The sequence below is a fragment of the Haliotis rubra genome, unplaced genomic scaffold, assembly GCF_003918875.1.
Source record: "Haliotis rubra isolate DU_JTF1 unplaced genomic scaffold, ASM391887v1 Scf68, whole genome shotgun sequence".
NCBI classification, from domain to species: Eukaryota; Metazoa; Mollusca; class Gastropoda; order Lepetellida; family Haliotidae; genus Haliotis; species Haliotis rubra.
This window is the reverse complement of record NW_025767390.1, coordinates 2,730,177-2,752,965: the sequence shown is the minus strand read 5'-3', so window position 1 is coordinate 2,752,965 and position 22,789 is coordinate 2,730,177. Positions and strand designations below refer to the sequence as shown.

Sequence of the window (22,789 nt, the reverse complement as noted above, 5' to 3'; positions counted from 1 at the left end):
CTGATTCAAAATCAATATCGACGAATACTGACCTCCAGTACTGTGGATTGAGGTGGCAGAAAGGAGCTTATGAGAATATCGAATCCTGGGTCCCGATCCACAAAACGTTCGTAGCGCTACGACATTCGTAAGCCTATGATAAACTATAGAGTTACGACAGGTCGTAACCTTACGAACGCTTTGTGGATCGGGACCCTGGCTAGCTATTCTCGAAACGTTCGTATCCCTACGAATTTCTTAAGCCCATTCTTAACACATTGGCTACGATCAAAGTTAAGAATTCTTAGGGCTACGAACGTTTCGAGAATAAGGACCCTGGAGGATCAGGTATGGTACAATGTATTGACTCTACCTCATTGTTTCCCTTGGAAATCCTACATTGTAAACCTAAGCAAAGCCTAACGTAACTTGATGAGGATGAAATAAACTGAATTATGTAAGGCCCATCACATATAAAATCCAGTTAGAGTGGCGGCTGACCTCCCCAAGAGATTTGTTTTGTTTGTTGCTTAACACCGCACTCAGCAATATTCAAGATATATGACAACGGTCTGAAAATAATCGAGTCTAACAATCCGGTGATCAACATCATGAGCATCGATCTCCGCAATTGGGATACGACGACATGTGTCAACCAAGTCAGCGAGTCTTGACCACCAGATCCCGTTAGTTGCCTCTTAGGAAAAGTATGAGTTATTGAAGACAAAGTCCCCCTCCCAACAGAGCATTTGAATCTCACACGTTATACACTCTAGATTCCATTTGTGCTTGTCCACCGCTGCCGCTGGCTGAACGACAACGATGCAGTTCATCATGTGATAAACTGTTGAACGGTAGACATTCATCCACGGTCATGACATTTTCTTAAATCAACCACAATTCTATCATAAGCCAGAACCACTAAATTGGCACTTTCAGCCATATTGGGTCTAGTCACGGCCAATTACATACCGTTTAACATGAAACAGGTTGTGCCATCGATGTAAGATAAATAACGATAATTACGTAGAGACAAACAAATCATTTTCTTTTCACATACACTCAGCAGGGATGTTCTGGTGGACATGCTGAAAGTGATGCGGCTCTTTGTTCTCATGTTACGGACACATAGATTACTGTTGATAGTTTAACAAAAAATATCTTTGGTAACAGAAACAGATAACTCCAGTAGGATTAGTCAATATTTTTACAAACTTTACCGAACCGGAATTTCGTTTTGCATCCAGTGTGCGAAATAGTTTCCAAATTTTACTAGCCAGTCGGGGTAGCTATGCCTGAAAGTTACTAGCCCACAAAATAATTCACTAGTCCGAAATTTGAATGTAGAAACTAAGCAAAGATTACAAAAATAATAGATGAGTATAAGTTATTGTCGGCATGACACGGGTTTCATCATTAAGCTGCTAATATGATGGACATTTTTATCAGGCCATGATCTTGCATGCTTTAAAAGCGCATTATAACTTAACAAGTCGGAGAGAGTGATATATTTACAAAATGATCCCATGAAAATTCACTAGCCAGTCGGGCCAGTGACTATGGAGATTTACTGGCCCGACTGGATTTTTACTAGCCACGAGCTAGCGGGCTGCGAACCAGTGGCTATTTCGCACACTTTACTTCTAATAAGTATGACACGAGTACCTGGATTGCGAACAAAAACGATACATAAGAGCTTCCGTTGCGATTATCGAAGGATCCTTGTTTTGAATAGTAGTCGACTATTAGAAGATGCAAAGCCACCACTGCGTTGCGCCCCTTTAGGGAACTTTGATTTGAAGAGTACTGTAAAATCAGATGTTCAGAACATGACGGATTCACATCTTCTGGTCAGTATCCCTTGGCCGATGTAGACGCCATCCTTTGTTTTGTCCACTCGATACATGTACAGAGGTCTGGAAAAATCAAAATAGTCTGTTTCAGGGAAAAACGTGTTGAATACATTTCTGGTTGTGTCCATCCAGTACACGCACGCACGCACGCACGCACGCACGCACACAACTCTCTGGAATAGTAAACATTATCTGAATAAGAGATGCTGAACACTCCCTTGGTTGTGTCTATCCAATGCACATACTGACTGACTGAGTTTGGTTTTACGCCGCTTTTAGCAATATTCCAGCAATATCACGGCGGGGGACACCAGAAATGGGCTTCACTCATTGCACCCATGTGGGGATTCGAACCCGGGTCTTTGGCGTGACGAGCCAACGCTTTAACCACTAGACTACCCAACCGCCCCCCAATGCACATACAGATGTTTTAATAGTGTGACCCATAGAAGATGAAGGTGACATCCTTGAGTATTTTTATCCATCCAATAAACATACATACAACTAGACGACTCCAAAGCCTTCCCTTAGTTTAAAAGCAGGTTAGTGTTAAACTTGTGACTCATAATACAGAACCAAAAACGAAATCCGGTGAAAGTTTAAAAAAACGGTTTTCGTTTACATATAATGCGTCTTTAAACTGAGTGTGTGACTCCAACCTGAACCTTAAGAATAACAAGAATAAACTGATTTCGAAAATAGTATCTATTTGTGTTTCATCCCTATTCAGAAAGGAATATCAAAACAAACCTTGTAGGTACTTATTCGGTGAAGTGGTTGAAATAAACTGACAAATACCAGCGTGAATTACGCATCATAAAGAAAAAATGTTCATTCGTGCGTAAGTTATATAGTTCTTTATATTGGTTGACATCTCGTTTGAGTCTGAGATACTGTTGACGGAAATGTCCCATGGAAAGGCCATCTTTTATATCCCTCGTCTCATAACTACTCTCCACCATACCAGCTCATTCCACCCATCCCCCGCAACTGATTCCCTCCCCAATCTGTGATTGAAGATATTAATCAGATTCCTTTATGTCCTGCTGTTACATTTTCCATCAGAGACAAGGACAGTGGTCATCTGACCTGGCACGGACAAGTCTACAGACGAGTCCTCCAGATGGACTACGACATCATTACCGTGACACTAATTACACCTTCTCCCCTACACTGACAGTCCCTACAGCGACAGATATACTGTTATATATCAGCACTGTCGAATCGGGGAACTGAACGAGTCCCTAAGTAATCAATTTCCGATCGCTGTCTGATTGTCTGATTGGTTCTTAAAACCTCACTAATACCTAACGTTCACACAATTTATCTTTAATTGAAATGAAAAATGTATATAATTTCAAAACACTTTTTATAAGCTTACTTACTGAACAGAACTTAAAGATCATGAAACATTTTATAATATGCACATATTGAAACGAGTCTTGCGTACAACAAATATCAGCCCAAATAAACATGATTCCTATTTTTGTGTGGTACGTATTACTAATCATTCAGGAGTTACCTTTTCCTGATGTGTGATCCAAGATGGTCCTTCGTGAAGAGGATGGTAATGTTGCGTCTGAAGCTGGGATTGGTGAAATAGTACAGGACTGGGTTGATCATGCAGGAGGCCTTGGCGAACATGGTGGGCAGCGTCGTGACCCAGATGGGCAGATTCCTACAGTACACTGTCCACAAGGACACGAAGGTGTATGGTGACCACAGCAAGATGAATGATATGGTTATCGCCAAAGCAATCTAAAATGCAAAGAATACAAATTTTGGTTTGGTATGTATATTGCAAACATTTGTTAGATGGAAATAATATAAGGTGAAACAACGCATACACAATGCCATTTAGAAAGTTGTCAAATGTAACATTGGTGTTGTATTTGGAATTACATGTTCTCTGTAAAGTACAGATTCTAGTAGTTTTGTTAGGTTGAGTCCAATCCGGGATTAGATCGCTCACTTTGTGTGCTGGCGAATAAGTGCCTGACTCTGAGGGTGTGGGTTCTAATCCCCGATGGGACTCAACTTCAATCTGTACTTTAGTGGGAAAGTGTAATCCAAAATATAACACACGTAAATGAAGTGAGTGAGTGAGTCGAGTTTAACACAGCTTTGAACAGTACTCCAGTTATAAACTGAGAGAAACAAATACAGGATCACAGGAAAATTCAAGCGTTTCTTTATTATTTTCCAGTTTTCATCACCACAGCGCTATTTAAAGCTGGTGATGAAAACTGGAAAATATTAAAGGAGCGCTTGAATTTTCCTATGATCCTTTATTTGTTTCTCTCAGTATATTACAGCAAGTCAGACAAATATGGGAGGAAAACCCAATGTGTTACAGGCTACCGTTTTGGTGAAATATTTGATACTGACAATCCTGGAGAGATTCACGGAGAACCAGGATTCGAACTCACAGTCACATGTTCCATCCGTGACCCAGGTACAGTATGGGGCATTTAATGTCATCGAAAGAAACCGAAACGTCAGATCGTACTGTAATAAATCATAAATATAAACTGCAAATCAAAATAAACACTTGAAAAATTAATTTTACCAACTCATTACAAACATCATCAAAATTTTCTTTGGCTGAAAGATTGTAAACTAAGGTCCAAAATAAAACTGTGACTCTGGTTTAAACATATTCCCATGGAATAACAATTTTTTTGTTCATTATCACCTAGCATAGTGATTAAAGCGTTGGCTTGTCACGCCAAAGACCCGGGTTCGAATCCCCACATGAGTACAATGTGTGAAGCCCATTTCTGGTGTCCCCCGTCGTTATGTTGCTGGAATATTGCTAAAAGCGGCGTAAAAACATACTCAGTCAGTCAGTCTTAGGTGTATATCCTCTTTTGACCGGCAGTTTTATTATTATTCGTTATCTTCAAGCTGATAAGTAAATATACTGAACAACAACTGTTATTGTGTCGTACGTAAATCATACCAGACAATGCCTAAACTAAAACAAGAAAACCGTGTTCGTGATTATAAGGAGAAATATAAAAAAATCAATGTCGACACATTAACTACGGATATAACGAAATCAAAGGGAACGTTAAGTTTACTTGTTATAACCGTAGTTGATTTACGCAGTTTGACGAAAATACACAGCACGTGGTAAGTACAAAAACCCAATTCGTTATATCCGTCAGTGTGTATTTGTGTGGACATTGTGACAGATGAAAGAGAAGGTTTTAGGGGTTTTAAAAAAATATGTTTTATATATATATTTTTTTTATCTAAATATCTTTTTCTAACGGAACGGCAAGTGGTCAGAGTGTATTTGTGTGGACATTGTGACAGCTGAAAAACAAGTTTTTTTGGTTTATTGGGTTTTTAAAAAAAACCAACCAGTTTGGAAAACTAATCTTTGTAGAGTCCCCCGTCAGTCTGAATGCTATCTAAACATCTTTGTCTCACGGAACCAACCCCACGCTGAACCCTCATGGAATGGCATTCCATATCCGATCTTACAGGGAGCAATTTACAAACGCGTTCGTTGTAGACGTGGAAGACATCGATCTACTTCATCTCAAACCTGCTCCACTGGGATCTGGAGATCGGGCCGACCACGACAACACTTTCTGATTGTTCTTCACACATTATTTGCTGGACAATGCATGTCGCAGGTGATCTGGCGTTGACGTGTTCACACGTCCACGGGAACGTTAATGTAGTTACGGGATACGGGCTAAATAACGTCATCACGATCACGATGAGCGTTTGGCTTTCTTCTCAACGTCCGTTGGGAGCGTTATCCCATACTACACCTCAACCAAAGGTATTGTCTTCCAGGAAATGTTTATCGACCTAACGCTTATTCGACGTCAATTAACGTCCGTCACAAAGGGAAAAGCCAACGTATGTTGTCAATACGTGTCTTATTTGCACTAAACTCAGCAAAGAAAGGTTTTGTTTCGTGCTTTCTGGCTCATTTCAGCCTGGCGCAGTCTTTGTCTGCAGCGCTGAAGCCGACTGTAATTGTTTTGGTCACTGTCAACGTCCTCAACGTCGCCGGTATTCCTTGTCATAATTCGACGATGACGTATAAGATTACACACTTGCTGGTTGTTAGTTCTCAAACGGGTGGTCAGATCAAGTTGTCTTGTCCGATGGTGGTATCCAAGGCCAAACAATTTTAGGTCGTTTGTTTAAGTTTCTTGAAAATGTTCTGGTCAATAACTGGCAAACGAAGTCCAGAAGTCTTACAAAACAATCATGGCTCCCGGTGGATCTACTACTACTACTACTACTACTACTACTACTACTACTACTACTACTACTACTACTACTACTACTACTAGAACTACTACTACTACTACTACTACTACTACTACCCGGTGGATCTACTACTACTACTACTACTACTACTACTACTACGACAGCTATTGCTACTACTACTACTGCTGCAGCTATTGCTACTACTACGACTACTGATACTACTATTATTACTACTACTGCTGCCAATACAGCTATTGCTACTACTACTACTACTACTACTACTACTAATACTACTACTGCCACTACAGCTATTGCTACTACTACTACTACTACTACTACTACTACTACTACTACTACTACTACTACTACTACTACTACTACTACTTTATCTACAACTTCTACTGCTACTTACTTACCACTTGTACACTTCTACTACTACTTCTACTGGTATGGTTAATACTTCGATGACCACTACACCCAGCTATTGCTGCTGTTACTACTGCTACTACGTCTACTGCTACAACATAACTACTGCTACTACAACAAGTATAAATATGACTACTTAAACTACAACAACTACTATAACAGCTACACCTGCTACAACAACAACCACTACTACCACTATTACTACAACTACATCAACAACAACGTTTACTTTGATTAATTCAACTACTACTACTCTTACTACTACTACTACTACTACTACTGCTACTGCTGCTGCTACTGCTACTACTACTACGAGTACTACTACTGTTACTACTACCACAACAACAACGACGACAACTACTACAATTCGTCAACGCACTCACCAAGGTCACTCTCCTCTCCCTCCTCATCTTATGAAGAAAGGCACCTTCACTCAGCCTCAGCCCAACAACCACAGTGGTGTTCAAGTTGTCGCGCACCGACCACGCCTTCTTCACAATCTTGTAGTAACAGAACGCCATCAACACAATGTGTACGCTGTAGCAGTACACTATAAGGCACCAGGTGTACGCTACAGATCCCTTGTCGGTGCTGGACCAGTCTACACTGCAGGAGGTACCGAAAGGCTCAAAGGTGTACGCACTCCACCCCATCAGCGGCGGTAACGTCCACATGAGTGCGTACACCCATAAACACACGATCACCTTCCTGGTGGCAAAGTTTAAATAGTAACCTGCAACAGACAACATGTGCATTTTGTCACAATTGCATTTTTTAATAGTGTTAAAAAATGTGTCGAACTCCGATACAACCTCTTTGAGACTGTGAGGCATTTTGGTTTTATAGACTAGTGGCTCGACTACAGCAAGTGAGTCAATGTGATGACACTGAAGTTTGGGCTTTTAGCAATATTCCAGCAATATGTGGGGACACCAGAAATGGGCTTAATGTGTACCCATGTGATTACCCGGGTCTTCGGCGTGACGAGCCAACGCTTTAACCACTAGGCTATCCCACTGTCCCAACCTCTTTGAGAGGCATTTAGAAGTTTTATAGACTACTAGACTACTGACTTAATGTGATGTGACTATTATTGACTACTGACTTAATTGACTACTGACTTATGTGTGATGTGACTATTATTGACTACTGACTTAATGTGATGTGACTATTATTGACTACTGACTTAATGTGATGTGACTATTATTGACTACTGACTTAATGTGATGTGACTATTATTGACTACTGACTTAATGTGATGTGACTATTATTGACTACTGACTTAATGTGATGTGACTATTATTGACTACTGACTTAATGTGATGTGACTATTATTGACTACTGACTTAATGTGATGTGACTATTATTGACTACTGACTTAATGTGATGTGACTATTATTGACTACTGACTTAATGTGATTGACTTAATGTGATGTGACTATTATTGACTACTGACTTAATGTGATGTGACTATTATTGACTACTGACTTAATGTGATGTGACTATTATTGACTACTGACTTAATGTGATGTGACTATTATTGACTACTGGCTTAATGTAAAGCGTTTTCTGTTTGAAAGACATTGCTATCATTCAATCACTTAACTGATTTGCCCAAAATATGGACGTAGGTTCAGTCTCCTTAAGAACTTGCATAATGAGGAATTTCCTTTAACACGAAGCTATCCACAGTACCGAAATACAGTTTACACAGTGACCTCACTCACTCACTCACACCTCACTCACTCACTGAAAAGATCGCGTCTTCGTGACTAGGGAGATTTGTTGACACCAACCATCATCTATTAACATCACAACATGACGTCCATTTGAGTCATATAATTCAGTGCGAAGAATGTAATTGTATCTCACACAAACGATAAAATACTTGTAACAGCTGAGAAGTTCAAAAAGGTGAAGCCCATGTCATGTTATAAAAGCAACGTTTGAACAAATTACACGGTCTCATTTCTAGAGGTTATTTATTTATCATAAGAAACATAAACAAAACTACCTGAATAGTGATTTGACGAAATATAATATGTACGCTATTCCGATCTTGTTCAATACTTCCAATCTATATTTCATACTGAAAGGCCACAGGCCTGTAGTGCAATAATTATTCATGTGTGGGTAGTAGAACATTCTTTCTGAGAATAAGAGCTTTGTGAATATATATGGACAATCTTTCTAAATGTGTTTGACTGGAATTATTCATCAATGATATAGACTTATGATTTTCAGGATACACATAATAATATGTCTTTATATATCTATTTCTTAACGATAAGTATGCTGGGCAAACATATAAAATTAAATTCATCTTCGACCACATTTAGGTTGAACATTTGACAGATTCTGTTTTCTTTCTTAATTCCTTGGTCTCTCCCAGTTTCAATACATAAATCATGCGCCGAGCAGCGGAATCTCGCCAATGAACATTTATATTTTCTTAAGGTCAAAACTGAAAGATAATGTTCTGTTTATATGGAATCTATTATCATTACACTACCAGTATTCTGTATTATGTCTGGGGCGCAAATTTGTCAAGCGAATTACAAAGTCTTAGATGACTGGTCAATGTATGCACCCTCCCCCACCCCCCGCAACTAGGCACACACACATGCGCATGCACGCACGCTCGCCCTCACACACACACACACTCAGAGGCATTCACAATAGGTCATTGAAAGTCAGTTATCGATATTTCGTCAACAAGCCAAGGATGCTCCACATCTGTATTTCACACTCGTGAACTATTGCATGTAATATAATAGGCTCTGTAATTATCATTACTGACATAAACATGCCATTTATTAGTTTCAGCATGACAGACATGGAAGGAACACAAGATTATTTTCGGATGAGTTTGTTTCAATGATCACTTAGGGATTTTCTTTCCAGTTGCCATGGTAACCAGACAACAAAATTAATTGAGATCGATCTCCAATATTGGGACATGTGTCAACCAAGTCAGCGAGCCTGACCACCCTATCCAGTTTATCACCCCTTACGACAAGCATGGGCTCTTACCCGGATCTTCACGGGGCAGTGAATACACAGGTGTATTTACCCTTCACGGTGACATGAGATCACGTGGTTTATGAAGTCGCGAATCTATTGTCGCGTCGACAAGAAAGGATTCGTTTGATCTTGATTCGTCTCTGTCAAACAAAACTCGGTCAGCTCTCTACCTGCCGGGAATCCATATTGAAAGTAGTTTCGTGCTCGTGACTATTACACTATTACACAGTTTTAATTGTTTGCGGGACGGTCGGGTAGCCTTGTAGTTAAAGCATTCTCTCGTCACGCCGAGAATTCGGGTTCCATTCCCTACATGAGTACAATGTGTGAAGCCCATTTCTGGTGTCCCCCGCCGTGATATTACTGGAATGGTGCTAAAAGCGGCGTAAAAATAGACTCACTCATTCACTCACCCACTCAGACTGTTTCTCTTGTCTGCGAATAGCTGCGTATCCTAATTTCCCTTCGCAGAAAATATTTTGCCTTCAAGAAGTTCTAAACCAACATTTTTTTGATAGTTCTCACTGTATGTCAAGCTCCTCTGCATCATGTAACACATTATCTGGTATCATAGACTCCAACTGTGTTCAAGTCGTCATAAGCAAATCTTGAACCTTCACCTGTAACCCCACGTAAAGTGAAATTATGTGCGTTAGTCTGGGAATAAAATTATACTTAATTTGGAAAAGATTTGCGGCTGTTTTACTATTTCACAAATAAATTTGTTTGTTTTCTATTGTGTATGTGTGTAACCATAGTGACCAGTGGGTTGGTAGTTCAATGTCCACGCATGGTTGTGGCCGACAAGCACAGATGTGACTGATGGAGACAGAACAGAGAGCTCTGCGAATAGACTTTTGCTGTGAGGAGCTGAAGCAAATATATCCAGTACTACTTCTCTGATGCTACCGGAGGTATTATGTTTGTAATGGATAAGCGGAGTGGACATTAATCTGTCGCCGAGCGGAAGCGTGTTATACGAACTATTTGCTAAGGGATATGGTGTTACACGGTTTAAGTGAATTCATGACATATCACTACTACATTGCTTCCCGAGGTATGAGGTAAGTAGTAGAAAATACCGAGAGGGTCTAAATATATTCCTAGCTGAGTGAGTGAGTGAGGGTGTGTGTGTGTGTTGTGCGTGCGCGTGCGTGCGTGCGTGTGTGTGTGTGTGTGTGTGTGTGGTTATCAATATTCCAGCAATATCACGACGGGGAACACCAGAAATGGGCTTCACACGTTGTACGCATGTGAGGAATCGAACCCGGATCTTCGGCGCGACGAGCGAACGCTTTAACCACTAGGCTTCCCCACCGCCCCAGGGTAAACCATGGACCAACTGTCAATCCAATGTAATACAGATACGTCAAGGTAAGTTAATTACGTGAGTGATTGACTGGATGAAAAGGATGAGTGAGTGAATGAGTGAGTGAGCGGGTGAGTGGGTGGGTGAGTGAGTGAGTGAGCGGGTGAGTGGGTGGGTGGGTGAGTGAGTGAGTGAGTGAGTGGATGGATGAGTGAGTGGGTGGGTGGGTGGGTGAGTGAGTGAGTGAGTGGGTGGGTGGTTGAATGAGTGAGTGAGTGGATGAGAGAGTGAGTGGGTGGGTGGGTGGTTGAATGAGTGAGTGAGTGTCAGACCAATGTTATAAACGTACGTACTGTGTTCTGGATAGCACACTGACACATAGCGGTACACACTGAGGAAGGCCAGCGTGTTGATGTTTGCCTGGGCCAGGGTGAAGCAGGTGAACCCTTGGATAAGGCATCCCACCCGACCAAACAAGTAGCGACCTGCAAAACTAGAGGCTGTTGTTAAAGGGTATCCAAAGAGGGAAATCCCAATGTCGGATATCGCCAGGTTGAAAAGCAGTTGGTTGTGAGGCTTTCTGCGCAACTTCCGGTTCCGGCATAACGTGAGAATCACAAGGGCGTTGCCCACTGTTGCAGTCGTGCCTGAAACATTGAAAGAGATGGAATAACCTGGTTGTATCAGATTTGGTTGAAGATTTCAACTTGGGTACCACAAGAACATAAGCTCACAGTAAAGTGAGTGAGTGAGTGAGTTTGGTTTTACGCCGCTTTTAGCAATATTCCAACAACATCACAGGGGGAAACCAGAAATGGGCTTCACACAATGTACCCATATGGGGATTCGAACCCGGGTCTTCGGCGTGACGAGCCAACGCTTTAACCACTAGGCTACCCCACCGCCCCCTTACAGTAAAGAGAAGATTAAGCTCTTGGCTACCACGGAAACATAACTTTACATTAAAGAGAACCGGAAGTTGGACTACCACAGAAACATAAGATGATTTAGCGTTTGGGCTGTAAAACCTTGCACTGATCATATCTTGCAATATCTGATAACACTTTGTGATTTTCTGATCTTTGAATAACAGGTATGTCAATTTATAAATATAATTAGTGCCTCAGAAAACACTCTTAACGCTTTGCAGCACATGGTTTCATGTTAACAGTTCTATTGTAGACATGGGGGAAAGTTTTAAATAACGCATGTGGTAACGCATGTTCCATATTTATCGCATGGGCTACAAACCTAATGTCCGATACAGTTCCTAATTTTCACCTTCAGCATATATAATATTGTTTCCCTGCATTGTTAGCTTCACAATTGACTTAACATAAACCTAATGTCCGATACAGTTCCTAATTTCCACCTTCAGCATATATAATATTGTTTCCCTGTATTGTTAGCTTCACAATTGACTTAACATAAACCTAATGTCCGATACAGTTCCTAATTTCCACCTTCAGCCTATATAATATTGTTTCCCTGTATTGTTAGCTTCACAATTGACTTAACATAAACCTAATGTCCGATACAGTTCCTAATTTTCACCTTCAGCATATATAATATTGTTTCCCTGGGGTAGTCTTGGTTAAAGCTTCGTCACAACCCGGGTTCGAATCCCACATGGGTACAAAACCTAATGTCCGATACATTTCTGGTTTCACCTTCGCCGTGATATTGTTTAAACCCTGTAATATTAGCTAAAAGCGACTTAACATAAACCTAATGTCCGATACAGTTCTAAGTTCAGTCAGCCTATATAATATTGTTTCCCTGTATTGTTAGCTTCCCAATTGACTTAACATAAACCTAATGTCCGATACAGTTCCCGTTCACCTTCAGCCTATATAATATTGTTTCCCTGTATTGTTAGCTTCACAATTGACTTAACATAAACCTAATGTCCGATACAGTTCCTAATGTTCACCTTCAGCATATATAATATTGTTTCCCTGTATTGTTAGCTTCACAATTGACTTAACATAAACCTAATGTCCGATACAGTTCCTAATGTTCACCTTCAGCATATATAATATTGTTTCCCTGTATTGTTAGCTTCACAATTGACTTAACATAAACCTAATGTCCGATACAGTTCGTAATGTTCACCTTCAGCATATATAATATTGTTTCCCTGTATTGTTAGCTTCACAATTGACTTAACATAAACCTAATGTCCGATACAGTTCCTAGTTTCCACCTGTAACCAGTGTCTGCAATACTTTTTGCCAGTTGGACACCGGGGCCTGCTGCCGCCTGCAGGCTTTAAAATCTACAGGCCGTGAATGAAATCTGGAGGCTCATTTTGTTACAGTAAAACCAATAAAAACAAAATAGACTATACTGTACACAGTTTCACACTGTTTCTACAAAATCAATTAGCGAAGCCTATGGCACTCAGAGAAATTTTCATTTGTTAAAGACTGGTGTTGACATTCCAACGCGCAAAGCGCTGAAATGCCAGGATGTGAAACTGTAAGTTATCCTAACATGATGGATCATGGATCCCGAACGTTAATATGGGAAAGATTCCAGTAAAATAAACGCATAAACAGATAATTGACTGAAGGCCACAAGGGCCTGCAAATATTTGAAACTACCGGGCCGATACAATAACTACCGGCGCTGGGCCTCCGGGCCGGCGGTTATTTCGAACGCTGCCTGCAACATATATATGGTTTCCGTGCATTGTTAGGTTCACAATTGAGTAGCCTTTGCATGTGTTTGTGACGTGACTGGTGGGGCAAGATGCGTTCCCCTTTTCGAGCACCCTTGGTATGTTTTCATAGTAAATTTATAAACATCTGCTCATGAGATAGTCGGAATCGAGGAATGGATCCACAGACATTTTGTTTTGTAACATGCAATTCTACCCATACAGAAAAGGTTAGAGGTAATGCCATATTCATAGCGTCCTTCAGATATCTGATAAGCAATTCAATCTATATTACGTTAAACCTGATTGCCTGAGAATATAAAGGTCTTGTCAACGACAGCTCTCGTGTCTCTTATGATTTATCTGCTTGGTGGTCGTTTGGCACCATTATTGACAGTGGTGATCAATACGTTTCTGGAAAAGGTAAATGACCTATATTGACCTCCATGAACTGTCTTGAAGACTTTGTATTATGTACGTTCTGTGAAATTCGTATGTAAGTGACTATGGTTGTACGCCGCTTTTAGCAATATAAAAGTATTATCACGGTGGGGGACACCAGAAATGGGCTTCACATATTGCACCCACGTGGGGATTCGAACCCGTTAGTCGACTCTTACACTTCACGAAGCATGGGCTGCTAATGACCAATTCTAACCCGGATCGCCAAGGTGAAGGTGACAAGAACAATTCCAGGATACATGTTCAGTAGGTAATGACTTGAGTTGACTTTAAACTCATTATTAAATTTTAGTGCTGGTGTGTGGTCCTGTGCATAGATCCGCCCGGAGAGCGGAAGGTCGCGGGTTCGATCCCCGACCGCGTCATACCAAAAAGACGTTAAAATATGGTACTTGTTGGTCCCTGCCTGGCGCTCGGCATTAATGGGTACAACAAGGACTGGTCGGCTCGGAGTCAGTATAATGTGTCTGAGTGGGGTATTCATGCTTCACTGCGGCATGGTATCTCAGTGGGCTAGCACTATAAAACCAGCTTCAGTCTGGGCTTGTACAAGCAGCCACACATACACATACACATGCATGCACGTCGTCATATGAGCGAAATATTCTCCAGCACGACGTTAAACCCAATTTCACCTCACCTCCTGTGCATAGAGCCCGGGTCACAAGTCAGTTGAAGTTAAGCGCTGATGGTCACAGAGAGTCCTTGGATGGGTGACCATGTTTGGCAGCTTGACTATAGAGAGTTTCGAGGACCTGAGCCCTGCCCCACACCGAAACTACGTGACACATGTGGTCTCATCTTAGGCAAGTGAGTTTGTTAGAAAAATTGTACTTGTAAATGGGTACCCGGTGGGATAGGTCATATGATTTGAACCTTCAATCGACTCACTGGCAGCTTTGGGTAATAATGTGTCAGCGCATTGAGCATGCACAAGTAATTAGATACAGGCGTTTTATACATAGCTGGGGAGGTGGGGTAGTCTAGTGGTTAAAGCGTTGGCTCGTCACGCCGAAGACCCGGGTTCGAATCCCCACATGGGTACAACGTGTGAAACCCATTTCTGGTGTCCCCCGCCGTGATGTTGCTGGAATATTGCTAAAAGCGGCGTAAAGCCAAAACTCAGTCAGTCAGTCAGTTATACATAGCAATTATTATATCATATTTCAAACAAAGAATTGTGAGTAAATGCAGGTGACGCCGGTCACTTCAGTGATGTTCATGATCACGTGTCTGAGCTCACTGAATCTTAGATTCAAACCTACAACAGACTGATCCGGCGACTACTGAGGGGGCGTAACCATTGCTGGGTTATTGCTACAAGAATAGTAAGCCAGTAACCCACTCGTATAGAACAGCTGCAGTTTTCATGTCAAGGACGTTTATGTACTAAGTACACATTCATCCGATTCTCATTCAAAAGATATTTAAGTTCGACATTAGTCTTTACTAAGCCATTATAAATCTCGTTTGCCTGACCTTTCCACATACTTGAAATGGAATAAAGATTAACTGTAAATTGTGTCCGTTTCGAGTTCCGACATACGACACTGACGAAGTTTTAATCTATACTGACAGATACAAATAATTGTGCGTATATGCTGTAAACAGGAATGGTTCAAAACGAGAGTTCAAGACACAATTTTCATCTCAACACAATTCGTTTTCTTTCGAGACCTTACAACAGAGCTCTTGACTTGCCACCGGTCTGTCGTACGCGTGTGGCCCCTGACGTGTGTCAACAACACAACCATATTCGGTCGGTGCAGCTAATCGATTCCAAACTGACACATTAACAACATTGAAAATTTGGGTTGAGACCAGTCAGTGGCAGAACCCTAAACAACCGATGGAGGGAGACATTGCTGTACTGTAATAACTGGCCGTTTCTAATGATCTGTCCTCCATAGAGTGTGTGAGTTTAGTTTTACGCCACTTTTATCAGTATCCAAGCAATATCACATCGGTGGACACCAGAAATGGGCTTTACACATTGCACCCATATGGGACGAGCGAATGAACCGTCTAACATTCTAGCGTGTCTAGGGTGAGATAGACCGACGCCTACTACAGGACCAGAACTCTTGTCCATTGTTTCGGAGAACTTACACTAGAATGTTTTCAATCAACCGATGTGTGTTTAATGCATCGACACTGCACCACCCGCATCAACGCATGCGCAGATGGTGGTGAAACCCGACACTGATATTGTTGCTGGAATGTTACACCACTCGTCTTTTAGTGCAAGTCGAACAGTCTCCTGGTACCATGTATGATTTTGTCAATTAATATTTGATAGTACCACATTAATTACACATATGACCAAATATTATGTTGTCATTATTAATAGAATAACATTTACATCTCTTTATGTTTTACGGTTTCACAAAGTGGTAAATGTCTGAGACCTACATTACTTCGGGTCTTCCTCCCACATTTACCTGACACGCCAATGTACAAGTGGAATAGCCTTAGGTGTTAAAATTAATTCACAAATTCAGCATGATAAAAGAGATACAAAATTCTACTGATAGACTAACAGCTAATCTCTGAAATGAATATATTTGGCAGAAACAGACGGTTCTTAAAATAGATAAATAAAACACAAAATGGATTCAAACTATTCTTCATTTTCAGAAAATGCTGCCAAACAAATTTGGCAAATGTAAAGGCCGTATTGGTTATACGCTAAACTACGTTTAAAACGAACACGTTCCAAGCGAACTAACGGATATGAATAGCTGGTCCCGGCTATATTTTACTCGAAACGCATATAACGAAATACGGTTATACCGAACAACAATTAGTGCTCCTTTTCATTTCGCTATAACCGTAGTTTACCTAGGGTCTGTATGCCAAGCTATTGTACAGCAAAAAGGTTTCGAACAACCCACACTAACTCATGGTCATGATACATATAAACCGAACTGAGTTTAAAAATAAAGGCCAGCATGACACGTGATTCCTAGCAAGGGATGACACGGAAACCAAAGGTGATCTGATTATATTGGACACACAAGATCACGCAATCTATCACCGTAATCTAAGTCGTTCACTTTTATTCTATAAATAATGGCCCAGTATCTCATTGTGGGTTTTCCTTTATGACCGCCTTCAAATTGCACATTTGATCCTCTTGCATAATGTGGAGCGTGTACATAGCATTATAAAATTTATTTTCAATACCCATCCTCGTTTATACGGCGAAATGCTATTGTATTCTTTGGACGCAACTATAGAAAGGTAATTATTCATTTTATAGTTTAAAAAACAAGCTTTAAAAATCAACCAAGGGATAGTTAGGAGGGATTTAATGCAATATGAAGACCTAGAAAAGAAGTAATTATAAGCTTGCGTTGTATTGACTGTTAATCTGGTTAAGCTGTTGAATCCCAAGTTGAAACAAAAATGTTAACCGGGAATCAGTCCGTAAAAGAACTTGGTGTGTGACCAACAGCCAGAGACATGTGCTGCAATCCACAATTGTATTCTGAAGTCATAAATTCACAATTCAATACAAAACGTCACAAACATATTACTATGGCAGTACGAATTGTGTGGCAGTACAAATTCAGAGGTAATACAATTAAGAGCAGCAATTATAGCAATAAAAACCAGCGTTCGAAATACCTGCCTGCCCGACCGCCCGGGACGGGTTATTATCAACACGGACTGCCAGATCTTTGAAGGGCATTTAGAACTGGAATGCATAAGAAAAGCAAGATTCATGGATGTCAACTTTATTGTGAATAGCACGACGTTTCGGAGTGTATGCTTACTCCTTCATCACCTGGACTCTCACCTGATGAAGGAGTAAGCATACACTCCGAAACGTCGTGTTATTCACAATAAAGAAGTTGACATCCATAAATCTTGCTTTTCTTCCGGACTGCCAGATTTTCAAATTCACCTGCCCGACGGTCGGGTTAAAATTTAGACATGCATATAAAGATATTCACCATATTTCAGAATAATAAATCATTATGAATTCACTCGTAAAAATAAAAGATGAATTCCAATTGGATGATAAACTACGTCTCTTGTCAAACCTAAATTATTTGTGGGAAGGTAAGTTTTGGTCAGGGCTGGCAAGTTTTACATCTAACCAGCCCTATGGTCTGTCTGAAAGTTTTGTGAGTTTCAAAAACAAGGACGGTAATATTCCCCTCTCAGCAACAGTAATCTAATTTGCAATTACGTCTGGTCAGGGTATGTGTAATGTGTGATGAGGGGCAATAACCTTCTCCTCTTTTATATCCAAGAGAAAGCCTAGAAAATTCCGCAATAGTCTCGAAGGCAGATGATGCTAGAGCAGTTTCCAGATCATTCTATGGTGGTAGGGTAACCTTGGGGTTAGAGTGGCAACGACAGAGAAAACCCAGTCTCAATTAACCGACGAAACCTAATCCATTATACGCGCAGGGGCAAAGATGGAGAAAATGGTCAGAATACATCCGACACCAGATATTCGCGAAAAAGGAAAACATGATCTGCTAAACGAAAGAGCAGAGACTCGAACAAGTAAGTGAGTTTAGTTTTACGCCACACTTAGCAATATTCCAGCTATATGGCGGCGGTCTGTAAATAATCGAGTCTGGACTAGACAATCCAGTGATCAACAGAATGAACATCGATCTACGCAATTGGGAACCGATGACATGGTCAACCAAGTCAGCGAGCCTGACCACCCGATCCCGTTAGTCGCCTCTTACGACAAGCATGGGTTACTGGAGATCAATTCTAACCCGGATCTTTCGCTCACATGACAACGTGTATGCAAGCACATTATACATTCAGACACATTATACTGACTGCGAGCCGACAAGTCCTTGTTGTTTCCAGCAATGCCGAGCGCCAGGCAGGGACCAACAGGTACCATATTTTCACGTCTTTTGTGATGACGCTGCCGGAGATCAAACAGTTGTACATGTATTTGCTATCCAAATGGGATACCATGCTGGTACATAACTCAAATACCCCACTCAGACACGATATCCTGAAACAAAAGACAAACGAAAGACAAAGGAAAGGCAAAGGAAAGACAAAGGAAAGGCAAAGGAAAGACAAACGAAAGACAAAGGAAAGGCAAAAGAAAGGGAAACAAAAGACAAACGAAAGACAAAGGAAAGGCAAAGGAAAGACAAACGAAAGGCAAAGGAAAGACAAAGGAAAAACAAAGGAAAGGCAAAGGAAAGACAAAGGAAAGGCAAAGGGAAGGCAAAGGAAAGGCAAAGGAAAGAGAAAAAGGACAAAAGAGACAAAGAGAGGGAGCCAAGGGAGAGGCAAAGGAAAGGCAAGACAAAGGGAAAGGCAAGGAGGAAAGACAAAGGAAAGACAAAGGAATAGAAAGGAAAGACAAAGGAAGACAAAGGAAAGACAAAGGAAAGACAAAGGAAAGACAAAGGAAAGACAAAGGAAAGACAAAGGAAAGGCAAAGGAAAGGCAAAGGAAAGACAAAGGAAAGGCAAAGGAAAGACAAAGGAAAGACAAAGGAAAGACAAAGGAAAGGCAAAGGGATAAAGACAAAGGAAAGACAAAGGAAAGGCAAAGGAAAGGCAAAGGAAAGAGACGGAAGAAAGGAAAAGACAAAGGAAAAGGAAAGGAAAGACAAAGGAAAGACAAAGGAAAGGGACAAAGGAAAGACAAAGGAAAGACAAAGGAAAGAGACAAAGGGAAGAGACAAAGGAAAGGACAAAGGAAAGACAAACAAAGGAAAGGAGGAAAGACGAAAGAAAAGAAAGGAAAGACAAGACAAAGGAAGAGACAAAGGAAAGGCAAAGGAAAGACAAAGGAAAGGCAAAGGAAAGACAAACGAAAGGCAAAGGAAAGGCAAACGAAAGACAAAGGAAAAACAAAAGAAAGGCAAAGGACGTTAAGGCAAAGGAAAGACAACGGAAAGACAAAGGAAAGACCAGACAAAGGAAAGGCAAAAGGGAAGGCAAAGGAAACACAATGGAAAGGCAAAGGAAAGGGCACGTGTATCAAGGGTGCGTCTCAAACTGAACTGCCTCCCTGTACAAATTGGAATTCCGGCGGAAATAACGTTAATCGGTATTACAGTTATAAATATGTGTCTGTGCGGAAATTATTGGTGATTAGCTGGGTCAGTACGAAATCATTTCCTCCAGTGATGACTGTTTCTCAACATCTATATTAATGCTTGTGCCATTAGAGCATTAGGGAAGTCTTATAAGTGGACCAAGAACATTGTCTTTGGTGAAGAAAGGGCAATGTCATAGATTGCCGTGGTTATAATTAATGAATGCATTCTTGTTTCCAGTTCTCTTGCTCTGTTAGTTCAGTGCTTGACTCGTCACGAAACACAGGTAGGACGGACATCAATTGACTGCATTGATTGATTGTCCCATTCGAATAATGTTAATGGTAATTTCCTCAAGAAATTCGAAGATTACGCAGATAAGTGCTGTGGTGTAATCTGATCTTCTCTGATAATTGTTGGGCATAGAAAGTCTTCACTTAAGTTTGGATTTGACCAATTCAGTAAAATTGTTACCTCAACGTTACTAAACTAAAACAGCCACCTAGACAACGCACACTGAAGGTCCAAATCACATGCCTTATCAATTGTATAACTATCAGGGGTGGTGGGGAAGCCTAGTGGTTAAGGCGTTCGCTCGTCACGCCGAAGACCCGCGTTCGATTGCCCACATAGGCACAATGTGTGAAGCCCATTTCTGGTGTCCGACGCCGTGATAGTGCTGGAATATTGCTAAAAGCGACGTAAAACCCAACTCACTCACTCACTCACTCTATAACCATGAAATAGCCATTTCTTGGTTGGTTCATTTTCAGCCACATTCAAAAATGGGTTTATGCTTTTTTTTCCGGTCTGGTTTATCAAGGTGTGTTGGGGAGATTGCGAAGCCTTGTTGGTGTATGATATGGTAAAATATATTTGTTCGAAACGTTTCTTTGATCACCCACCAGTGAGTGGGTACCCGGTAGGTTTAGATGGTTATGTGACTGTTGATATTCCAGCGCCCTATAACCTTCTTACGATGTGTTCTGATTGAAAACTGAGAGCGCACAGAAACGGTAACTGGAGAAGTAAGATGAATCATTCTATAAAAAAAATATTTGGTGATTTGAAAATGCGCTATACAAATTGATAATGTAATGCAAACCAATACAAAAACGTGAAACTGCATCTATCAAACAGAAGATCACAGCGCAGTATCTTAAAACCAATAATGACATTTTGGCTCATGTTATACCAGCAAACAGTGTTCTGCCTTGGCATTTGAGGCCGACTTTCTGTGCTGAAACATATTCGTTCGGGAATGGACACACACATATCGACAGTCCAAAACAAACACCCGGTTTTCGAATGCGTAAGAGTTGCCATGGCCACAAAGATCTCCTGTTCAATTTGTGCTGAAATTATGCCCCAAATTAACTGAGGATAAATATTTTCAAAGTGGTTTAAAATTTTCAGCACTCGTATTTATATATATATGACTTCAAATTTCGTGTTTTAAAAGCGAAATAACGACCGAACGATTATCGCAGTGATTGGGAAAGCAATATGTTTTGGCTGAACATTTCATGTTACCGCTCAGTGTGTGATACTGTGTAGTTTGTAAATTGTATGCCTCTATTACTGTAGCGCGACGAGGCAGCCTAGTCGTTAAAGCGTTTTCTCGTCACGTCGACGTGTGCGGCATAAAACAATAAGTTTAGTTTTTCGCCGCTTTTAGCAATATTCCAGCAATATCACGGCGGGGGACACCAGAAATGGGCTATACACATTTTACCCATGTGAGGTATGGAACCCGGGTCTTCGGCGTGACGAGCGTACGCATTAACCACTAGGCTACCCCACCGCCGCCATTATGTCGGAAAGTGCACGTTAAATCTCGACATCATCATCATGGACCTCCTTTGAATTGTGTCACGTGATGTAGGTACCGGCGTGTGGTAGGCTCGATGACTTGGTTGCGGCGTTAAACAGCAAACAAACAAACAAACAAACAGGTGCGTGGTTCTCACGTCTTCATGCAGTCTACTGTTTTCAACCCAAGATATACATGTATACGTCTCTTACTCATCTCATTTTAATTTTAATAATAAAATTTAATTTTTAATGAAATTTAAAATACATCATGGAAACAAATAAACATCGGAGTTTTGAAGTCTGTGGAGAATTCCCTCTTCTTTATATATCCACTGGCATTGTAAGGAAAATTAAATTACTGGAATAAATAAATATTAGAATTTTTGACACATTAGTAAAGTTTGTTTTGGTTTTACTTCCCCTTTATATTCAGTCTAAGTAAACTTAGGCTCAGTATTATTCGTTACACTGATATACCGAGACTCAGCGTACTAGTGTAATAATACTACGTTTACTTAGTCTGCGGTATATGACGTTTGATGGACAATAAATACACCTACATAGTACACAGCCTACAATAAACACTCAAACATCGATTAGGAAGTAGTGATCTTAAGTGACTCGCTTAACATTTGATGCTTGGTACTACATTAGAGTTTATTTTGAAGTGTATCCTTATTGGGAAATACAGAATTGATTGCAAGTAACTGAGTAAATAAGGATGTAAGGATGGATCAGTTTAATTAAGCTACCTTGACCGACATTTTATCCGGTCCAGCGGTGATTTTGATGACACAGAGTCTAGAGGATAATTATGCACTTTTTGACCCATTCACGCCCGTTCCCCTGTTTGGACCCTGTTGTCAAGGTAACAACATCAATAAGATATGAGCACTAACAAGATCGAAGGTTACTGACCAACCTTATGTTATTAGATCAAACGCGTCCCCACCCTTCCTTTCCAACACCACCTTCCCCCT

At 40.7% G+C, this 22,789-nt stretch overlaps 2 protein-coding genes across 2 annotated transcripts; one reads left to right on the top strand and one right to left on the bottom strand.

Annotated features, from left to right (window-relative positions):
- Positions 1-1,639: 1,639 nt before the first annotated feature.
- On the bottom strand, positions 1,640-12,142 carry LOC124258022 (rhodopsin, G0-coupled-like). The gene is made up of 5 exons (XM_046692097.1): positions 12,112-12,142; positions 11,184-11,477; positions 6,881-7,230; positions 3,355-3,590; positions 1,640-1,895 (listed from the first exon to the last, which is right to left on the bottom strand). The coding sequence occupies exons 1-5, from the start codon at positions 12,140-12,142 to the stop codon at positions 1,802-1,804; spliced, it is 1,005 nt and encodes a 334-aa protein (XP_046548053.1). The 3' UTR covers positions 1,640-1,801.
- Positions 12,143-14,642: 2,500 nt separating this feature from the next.
- Positions 14,643-19,830, top strand: LOC124258021 (DEAD-box ATP-dependent RNA helicase 42-like). Its single transcript, XM_046692096.1, has 2 exons — positions 14,643-14,764; positions 18,963-19,830. Exons 1-2 carry the CDS (start codon positions 14,643-14,645, stop codon positions 19,828-19,830), a joined length of 990 nt encoding a protein of 329 aa, XP_046548052.1.
- Positions 19,831-22,789: the final 2,959 nt, after the last annotated feature.